Source organism: Etheostoma spectabile, chromosome 7, assembly GCF_008692095.1.
Source record: "Etheostoma spectabile isolate EspeVRDwgs_2016 chromosome 7, UIUC_Espe_1.0, whole genome shotgun sequence".
NCBI classification, from domain to species: Eukaryota; Metazoa; Chordata; class Actinopteri; order Perciformes; family Percidae; genus Etheostoma; species Etheostoma spectabile.
In genome coordinates this window covers 10,828,312-10,837,964 of record NC_045739.1, presented here as the reverse complement: position 1 = coordinate 10,837,964, position 9,653 = coordinate 10,828,312, and the positions used below count along the sequence as shown (strand labels likewise).

The window sequence follows — 9,653 nt, the reverse complement described above, 5'->3', positions numbered from 1 at the left end:
TAATGAATTTGTATTGATCTAATTATTTGCAACTTGTTTCACACTATAATTTGTCTGTATATCTGGGAAACTAAATAAGTATTTTTCTATTCTGACTGTTTTTTTGTTGTTGTTTTTCTTATGAGTACTGGGAAATGTGGAATGTATAACACAAGCCTTGATTATTATTTTAAGGTTTTAAAGGTTAGAAGAATTTACTAATAAAAATGTTCCTTGATTAATGCGTTCCGAATAATGAAATGAGCTCGGGGATTTTTAGAAATGGCTTTATTATGGTAACTGATTGACTTAAACCATAGATCATGACAGAACGCAAATAGGACTATTAACAGACAGTTTGACTTACAAAGCAGGAAAAACAGATTAACTATGACATCTAATGACTGTTCTATTTAACTAAAAGTCTGCAAAAGCATGGTCAGTAACTCTTCAAACTCCACATGCACAATACCAGGGCCTTGCCTGGAGCTGAAACCTCTAACTCAAATGCAGCCATTATATTATTGGAAAGCCCATGTGCTTCTGCTGCTATGATAACACAATGTCCTCTGTGCAAGAGGTTGATTTTTAACTTCACATTTGCAAGTGTGAGATTTTCTTGTAGCGTGTTAGTAGGCTAGTATAGCACCATTTATCCTTTTAAGTAACTAGCGCACGTTCACAACTTACCTTTTTGGAACAGGCTGATTGCTTGTCCTCCTGTATTGCTCCAAAAACCGTGTACCCCAAAATAACTCACAGAAGGACACCAAAGCACTCATTATGCAGCTCAACTGAACATGACTGACTTACTGTGTACTTCCAATCTAGAGAAAAACCTTGTACTACTACATTTACCTGGCAGAGAAATGTAACTGGTCATGCGTTACTCATAAAATATCACAATTAAAATGTGTTGCGTTATTACTCAAACTGTCCAGCATGGTGTAAGCGTTGAAAGCTTCACCTTGAACAGACATTAAGTAAATGTAAGTAGATTGTGCTGATATGGCACTTTTTTCACTTGAAGTAAACATTTGAATGCAAGACTTGGTTAAAAGTACAGCATATTATGTATTATTACTGAAGCATAAAATCATAAGCATTTTAGGCAAATCAAAGGAAGCATCACAAGGAAACAGAATCCTGCTTATGTCTGCACCTCCAAAAACAACAGGGATTTTTGTCCCCAGCAGGTTGTGCTGCTGCTACATCAGGTGATACTTGCTTTCATTCCCTGGTGTTTAAAAGAAGAGTCCAGTGCCTATATCTATATTACTTTTTTTATAATACGCATTTTATGGTGCACGTATAGGCCTATATGTACGATAAAAAAAAAAACCATTTTAAATCACTCTACCTAAAATTTACTCTTAAGTACATTATTCTTCTTGGTTATTCCACCACTGATTAAATATCAGACCAAAACAATGTGCCACACACCATTTACAATATATATTAAAAGAAAATATATTTAGGTAAATCAGGTGTGGTACGACTTAATTTTTAAATAAAAATAATAAAAATCCCAAGTATCACTTGGATGACGTGTCGACAGAGTAATTGTCCCAGAATGCTTTGCGGTGCAATAGTTCACGTCACTGCAGCGCAGCCGCAGATGTGTAGCAGCAGTAAGCTGAGGTGGACTTCCTTTCAGTTAGTGTGAAAGGACCAGTGCAGTTTAGCAGTTAGACCTCAGAAACAACACGAGACAACCTCCTCTGATACCAAAATGATTCGGATAGCTGTTTTTCTTGCTCTGCTGGTGGTCGCCTGCTCGGGTAAGTCGGCGTGGGACTGGTGGGAGAGATTTACCGGGGTTAGGTTAGCGTTAAGTAGCAATGCTAGCCAACCTTAGCTAGTAGCTAGCTAGTTCATCAAATCACTAACATTTGTCTTCAAGTTTGACGTTAGGGGGATTATGAGTCTTTAAGATATGTTAACTCTTAATACTATGTAGATGATTCACTGGTGTCTGGGATGTTTAGCCAGTTAGCTAACCTGAACTCTGCTCTCTGTGGTGACAGGAGAGACCTGCACAGACCCAGCAATCACCCCGTCGGCCTACACCACCTCCGACGCCGTCATCTCCTCCGAGTCTGTCTTCATCGTTGAACTCAGCCTGGCCTGTGCCAATGGAGCACAGGTAACAGTCCACCTCCCAGCACTTCAGACAGACAGTATGATTTTACATTGATGTTACCGTGTGATTGACTCACAGCTCGTTTCTGTTCTTTCCAGAGTGTGACTCTGTATGCTGATGTCAATGGAAGACAGTTCCCTGTGACTAGAGGCCAGGATGTTGGCAAGTACCAGGTATGGTAATGGCCTCATGGTTATATGTACTGATTACTGTACATTGATCATATAGCCACAATGAGTAGAGCCTTTAGCTAGGCTTATTGTGAATCACCGTTCTATTTTTATTCTGAACCACCCTGAACCCCCTACCCTTTAATACAAAAACACATTTGACGCCCAGAGTGTGTCCTTCCTACTTGATTATCTGATAGTCTCAAGGGTCATAATCCCTCTTCAGATAAACAATATCTTAAAACCTAGTCAATCTTATTGAAGAACCATTTGCCAATGTGATTTATTCCCTCAGGTGTCCTGGAGTCTTCCTCATAAACAGGCCAGCTCTGGAACGTATCAGGTCAAATTCTTTGATGAGGAGTCCTACAGTGCCCTGCGTAAGGTTAGTGTTTGATGCATAGTTTTATTAAGTTCTACTGTAATTGCAATGTTCTGGCTTTTAAAAGACAGACTTGTTTATTTTGAGTTATATGGGTCCATCTTCTTTGTTCCAGGCCCAGAGAAACAACGAAGATGTAAATGCCATTCAGCCTCTCTTCTCTGTTAACATTGACCACAGGGTGAGTCTTTTACAGCCAACAACTTTACTTTTTTTTGGTCCAGTCTAATGGCTCTCATCAGTAGTGTGGTAGAAATTAATACCTAGGTGAGAGCTGAAATAAGGCTTTGCTCAACAAAGTCTCTTAAGTATTTATACTTTGCGTAAAGAAGGTTTAGTTCATCATAAGAGTCTAAGAGAATAATCAAAGACTCTACTCTCTACTCTACTAACCCTCTAACAAGCTGACAGAGGGAGGGGGTAAAATTAACTATCAGTCCATCTGACCTCTGACCTCCAAATCTGGAAACAAAAGGGGAGGTAGATAAATAAAAAAGGCAGTCTCTGCACTTAAACAGAAGAATAAGGTTAGACTATAAAGTTAGGTCCACACATCAAATAGGGGTAAAAAGTTACCACATCTAAAAACTAAAAAGAACAAGTCAATAGTAAGATATGGTAAATAATACCAAACAGACAAAGTTAGTTACTAGCTGGTTAACATAGTGGTGCATTTGCAGATATAATCGAGACCAAAAACAAAACTAAAAGAATATTGTACTTGCGTTTGCCAGATGAACACAACTCCCAATGAATGCTAATGTTGCTCTATATCTGGATGTGTAAATAGCCAACTGTTTGCCAACACTTTCACCATATCAACTATAATATGACTGTGCTGTGTCTACAGCTTTTTTCTGCTGCCTCCAATAGGCCAAATCTAGTTATTGCAGGGTTAAATTAGTGTTTTATTCCTCAAAGAGACTTAAAGGTCTAGTGCAGGGGTCTTCAACAGGGGGTCCGCGACCCCTAGGGGGTCCGCGGAGGTACTGCATGGGGGTCTTGAAAGTTTTGGTTGATTAGACTTTTTTTTTATATCCCCCCCCTGCAATATTTTCCACTAATTGAAATGTTTAAATACACATTAACATGAATTCAACACACTGTAGGAAAACAGATAAAATGGAGGCAGAAGATGTCTTCAGTCATCAATGCACACATGGCACTATGGACCAGTTTGATAAACACATGTTTATACAATATATATAATTAGGGGGTCCCCGCTCCATCTCGCCATCAGTTTGGGGGTCTTGGCCTGGAAAACGTTGAAGACCCTGGTCTAGTGTATAGGATTTTGGGGCAATGTATTGGCAGAAATTGAATATAATATTAAACTATGTTTTCATTAATGTACAATCAACTGAACTTGTGTTTGTTACCTTAGAATGAGCCATTTATATCTGGATACTAACCGGGAATGTCCACACACAACATTTCCACTTTGCACAAAACAAATAACAAAATAAAACATACCACAGCAGCCACAACAGTGCAACCCACACATTGTCCAAATAGTGCCAAATACCTCATACACAAAACATAACCAGACAACAACAAAAAACTTCCGATACAAAGCAGTCTTCCTTTTAAACATTTTATGTTCAAACAACCAAACTAACAGATCTATATCCTGCCCCAGCTCTTTTACTACAACTTTGTTAAATTATGGGAATCTTAAATCATAATATGGACAATACAAAGCAAAATGAACTTTATTTTAAATTTTATTGAGTTCACACAGATAACTGAGACTATAGACTTCCAAATTTATTAGCAATGCTGATGTAACCCAGCACCTTTGCTGATGTGCACATCCTCATTTCCTGTCGGCTCTATAGGCTAATATTACATACGGTAGTACCTGAAATGTGTTACTTTGCTGCTACGTATACTGAGTGGAACAAACAAGCCAAAATAATGATATAACAGCGTAAATGTAATAATGCGTACATTCTTGCAAATTTCAATAGTATTGTAACCTGCACCCAGGATGCATTGATCATGGATAAACGGTTTTAATTGTTATTTTTACATATTTTATGTGACTTATTGACATGAAGTGATGTCAGGAAGAAGGCAGTTTGCTCAGCCAATAGATAATCCTAACCTGATACAAGCAGGAGGGCCTTGTATGTAGTGTGTGTGTGTGTGCGCGCGCGTGTATGTAGCAGAGCTGCAGGTCATTCAAGCATCCCTGGATGTAAAGGGAGTGCCATTTGTCCTCCTGATGACTCATAGCACACTCTAAATGCAACTAACTTTTTGGATAAAAGCGTATGGACTTTTCTGGTTATAGTTACGGTGGTAATTTGTGTTTCCTCTAATTGCAAAGGCTTGGAAAAACAAATTTCAAAAGTCTTGTTTATTAGTGTTTTGTGTGGTTTCAATTAGGCATGGGCCAGTATGATATTCTGACAATATGATAAACTTCAGCAAAAATAATACGGTATTGCAAATATTGGTAACAAAAATTCCCCCATTGAACACAATGTATTTTATTTTAAGCCACACTGCACACTGGCAGTTAGAGGGATTTCTAAACTGCACATTCTGTCCTTGAAGACTCATAACAAGCAGCTCTTACCGCAGGAACGGTTTGACAGAAAATGTTAAAACCCTTTTTTTATAACTTATGATGCATTACAGGATTGAATTTATACAAGCATTATTACACAAGGAAACCAGGCGACCCAAATATTGGTAAACATAGCTTAGTAATTAATTATAGTATTTGAAAAAAAAAAAGTAGGATAGCTCCATTAAGAATAACGTCATAATTGACTCTGATGAGTCATTGTGTACTTTGCTCAGATTGGGCCTCATATAACAATCAGCCATGTTACTTTCAGCATTTCAAAACCCAGGGGAAACTGGAATTTATAATTGGTCATCATTAGTTTACTTTTCTTCCTTCAAACCTGTGGTGAGCTTCTTTTTCCTCTCTGTTTATATTTAAATCTCTCTACAGGGTGCTTGGAACGGCCCATGGGTGTCTACTGAGGTGGTGGCTGCCCTCATGGGTATCCTGGTCTACTATATGGCCTTCAGTGCTAAGGGCACCATCCAAGCATAAACGAGTCGCAATCCCTGGATCTTTAAAGACTGTATTCTGGTGGATCTCAACCAACCATTTATTATCCAGTGCTGTGGTGAGCCAAGAGGATTTTGCAAAATGATCTACTTTGGACAAAGAGCAAGAGCAGCAGTCTTTGTATTTGTTTTTATTCAGAACTTGTCTGAATGCCATCAGTCGTATCAATTTTTCAGATCAATTTTGTCGCGTTTGTTTTGTCAATATGGATGGAATTGTGTAATTTTTTTTGATAAAACCCAAACAATAAACCAGGACCACATCAATTAACAAAACAAATATAGGTCATGTATTCAGTCCTGCTTAAAAGATGTTGCTACACAGACTAGATTATTCTTTGTCCTTCTGTGTGAATGCACTGGCCAAATTAAAGACTTGTACAGATGTGCCGAACAGCAACAGAGAGCGGTCAAGACCTCTGTTGATATAATATGTCAACAATGTGACCTGCACTGGCTGGCCTGAACAGGTCTAGTGTATATGGATCTTCCAGTAAATTTAATAAATGGCTTGTTTTTCTTCCAGTGTAGTGTCGCATCATGTGTGTTACCGCCTGGCTCAAGTCCGGCAACAAAATTAACCAAAACTAAATACAACAATAACATAGCCCAACATAAATGTAACAGTGGGGTGTATAGAAGACATTAGTTGTTTTTGCCATGCATGGATGAGTGAGTGAATTGAAGTGCGTTGTAAGGCGCAACAAACCAAACAAACAAATATGGTGGAAGCTCCTGTAGGATTAGGGTAGGGTAGGCTTTTATGCCTTCTGTAGGCCACGCCCAGTTGGCCAGGTACAGATGACCCTCCCAACTCCACCTCCCCGCCCATTCTCTGCACCTGAAAACAAAAGGAGCAGAACATGACAGCCCGGCAGATTGGGAAGGGCCGTCACATAGTCCAGTGACAGACTTCCTCTTCTATATATTCATTTTTCTCCAAGACAGACTGGGAGGTTCAGTCTCCTGTTCCGTAGCAACATACAATATGTCAACTCTAAAGTTTTTGTTGTTGTAAATTGGTGGAGTCCGGATTAATTTATTGTTTTAAGCCCCCAACGTCCCCTTCCAGGTGCTGGGAATAGGCAATGGTTAGGGTTAGGGGCCTTGAAGTCAACGGTCACAGCGCTGCCTGGAAGGAGACGTTGGGGGGGCTTAAAACACCATCAATGTCTGGATGATTCAACAATCCCTGACCTAAAGATCTAACTGGACTCCAAGGACATTTAGCTTTCACAGACTAATTGCTTTAGGGAAAGTTGTTCACCAAAAAGAAACAGTTTCTAAGAATTTCCATATAAGATGTATATCTACTGTACTGATTGGAAATTACAACTACCGGTACAATAGAATATTTGACTTATATAATTGTTTATGATCTCATTTTCTCTATCACCAAGTACTCATTTAATAGTGTTTATAGTAGTTAACAAAACATGAAGAATTACCCTATAGTTGCTGTAAACATGTTCAGCTTGGCGATTGTAGCTGAACTAATTTTGTCCGCAGACGAAAGCCACGACTGGCCTACTAGCAATTCTAGATTGTTATGGCGAGGTACGTGTTCGAACCAAGCAGCACTTCGGCAGCTGATGGTCTGTTTTCTCTGAATGTACACCAACAGTAAACATGGTAAAGCTCTTGCTGTAGTGCAGTGCTATCAGTTGAACACACTGTGGCAGCTTGGTGCTGCTTTTCAAAGCCTGTTTTGGATCCAGTACAAAGCTATTACCTCATGGACAGATTAAATGTGATTTTACTGGTTCATTTTCAGCTGTTGCTAATGTAATGCAATACTTGGCATAATGCACTGTGAGCCCCTGTTCTGTTTTACGTCAACTTCACTGTTTGTCAAATTATACTCTGGTGCTTATGTGATCTAGTTTGTTAGAGACATTTAAACTTAGCATGTCTATTTCTGTAGTTGGCCTGCATCAGAGTTTGGACACACTGTGCAGCACATGGAGTGCTGCTTTTTTATCTACAAGAGTAGCACAACTGCCAATTCCCACCGACTCCCATGAGGCTAATGTAAACTTTGTATACGAGTAATGTGATCCTCACACAGTGTTCAGACTACACAATAAGTTTCCCATGTCTGCTTTTCTTTAGGATTTCTGTAGCAACACAACACACTTACGGTGTAAACACATCTCCGCTTTTGTCTTCTGTCACCTTGGCAAGGATATAATAGAGACACCACAATGTTGGTAATTCCGAGAAGACACGTGGTAGAGTGAATCCAGGCACTCCCTCATGGAGTCACCTATTAGGCTGTGGGAAGTGGGTGACGGCTGGATGGATGGAGGGATATGAATGGTATGTACAAACAAACTATGCTGACACAAGACTCTTCCATCTCTTTGTTCTGTGATGGAGTTTAAGGCCAGATGACTGCGGATGTAGAATGAAATATTTTAAGATTGTTGATGTTTCAGAATGAATGCTCTCACAGGAAGTCACAATTTATTCTTTCAATGGCAAGTTGGTTTATCTGTTGGACGTGGTTTATCTGTAAATTTCCTTTTCTGCTCAGACACTAATTGAATAAGTCACGTAAACAAACAAATCTAATTTTTCATCATTATTATATAACAAAAACCTTTTCACAGAGAAACAGGAGTTGATGTAGAGGAATCTGGGAATGTGTGTGAGTGCTGTGGGGCAAAGAAAAGCTGCTTTGACTGAGGTGTGCAAAACACCAGCTCCAGCTGACACTGATGGGCTTAGTGAGATTCAGCAATGTGGAAACTGGCGTTGCACAAAAACGTTTCTCACGTGAAGTCACCCTTTCTGTCCCTGCTGTGTTTCTACTGCTCGACTGGTTCTACAGAACAAAGTCAACAAACTGAGTGCTAACTCAATGATCAGAAAAACAGATGCTGGCCTCCCCCTGATTACAATAACAGTTATTGTTATATTATATTATATTGTTATATATATTGTTATTTCATGGACGTGTATGTACAGTTGGGTATGTTACATGTATAGCTGCTTTAACCACAACAGTCAGACTGTGTTTGGAGTAGCCTAAATAAACTCCTGTCAGTTCCGGGTGTTAGAAATTCAAACTAACATCGCGTTCGTTCGGATCTCTGAGGAAAAGGACGCTGAGCGTCGAATTGAGAATTAGGAAAAGGTTTAATGCAACATTAGTGATGAAGATGATAAGACAAAGACAATAAGACAAAACAAACAAAATAACACTGCAGCTGACAGCGGACTGATCCACGCTTCCCCTGACGGAGTCACGTGAAAGCAGTCCTGAAAAGTTAAATTGCACACTTTTATCCCATACACCTTGGGGCGGTTTCTTTTCCCCTGGTGCATTCAAATCCTTTCTCATTGGTCCGTAATTGTCATGACAGCAGGTCGAGTTCTTCTTTGCTGACCAATGACAACCTGCCTTCTGCACCTTTGGGGGTCGCTTTTGGTTGCAGAGCAAATGGTTCTGTTGTGTAAATGTGAAACTCTAACATCAATAGTTTAATTAGCATTGTATTGTCTTAGCCTAGACTAAGACCCCAGGGGACAGGAGACAGAAGGCCCCCTCCTGGTGTTGTAGCAGGAAGCCCCTTTCCATATGTTAAATGCCAGACTTGACCTGATCAACTCTTTACAGTCAGAAGGTGGGGGGAAAATGGGGACAGATGTATGCATAATTTTCTAACCTGGCTCCTTCAAACATTTTAACTTTTTAAAGCTCAACACGGGCTTTTGTGCTTTCTTCTGTTATCTCCCTCTTCCTGTCTTGTTTGGGCATCCTCTAATCCACTTCATGCAGTTGCCAGTCAAGACCAAGCCATATATGGGGAAATGCCCTTTGATCTCTCTCTCTTTCACTGCCTCTCTCTCTTTCTCTGCCTCTCTCTGTCTCTCTCGCTGTCTC

At 39.7% G+C, this 9,653-nt stretch overlaps 2 protein-coding genes across 3 annotated transcripts in view; both read left to right on the top strand.

The window, feature by feature from the left end:
- LOC116692344 (rho GTPase-activating protein 4) overlaps positions 1–217 on the top strand; it is a 9,216-nt gene extending 8,999 nt beyond the window's left edge. For both annotated transcript variants that reach the window (XM_032520550.1, XM_032520551.1), the window contains exon 22: positions 1–217. This exon is cut by the window's left edge and continues 643 nt beyond it. The gene's annotated coding sequence lies outside the window, so the exon portion shown is untranslated.
- Positions 218–1,545: 1,328 nt separating this feature from the next.
- Positions 1,546–6,292, top strand: ssr4 (signal sequence receptor, delta). The gene is made up of 6 exons (XM_032520552.1): positions 1,546–1,760; positions 2,007–2,125; positions 2,221–2,295; positions 2,588–2,677; positions 2,790–2,855; positions 5,643–6,292. The coding sequence occupies exons 1-6, from the start codon at positions 1,712–1,714 to the stop codon at positions 5,745–5,747; spliced, it is 504 nt and encodes a 167-aa protein (XP_032376443.1). The 5' UTR covers positions 1,546–1,711; the 3' UTR covers positions 5,748–6,292.
- Positions 6,293–9,653: the final 3,361 nt, after the last annotated feature.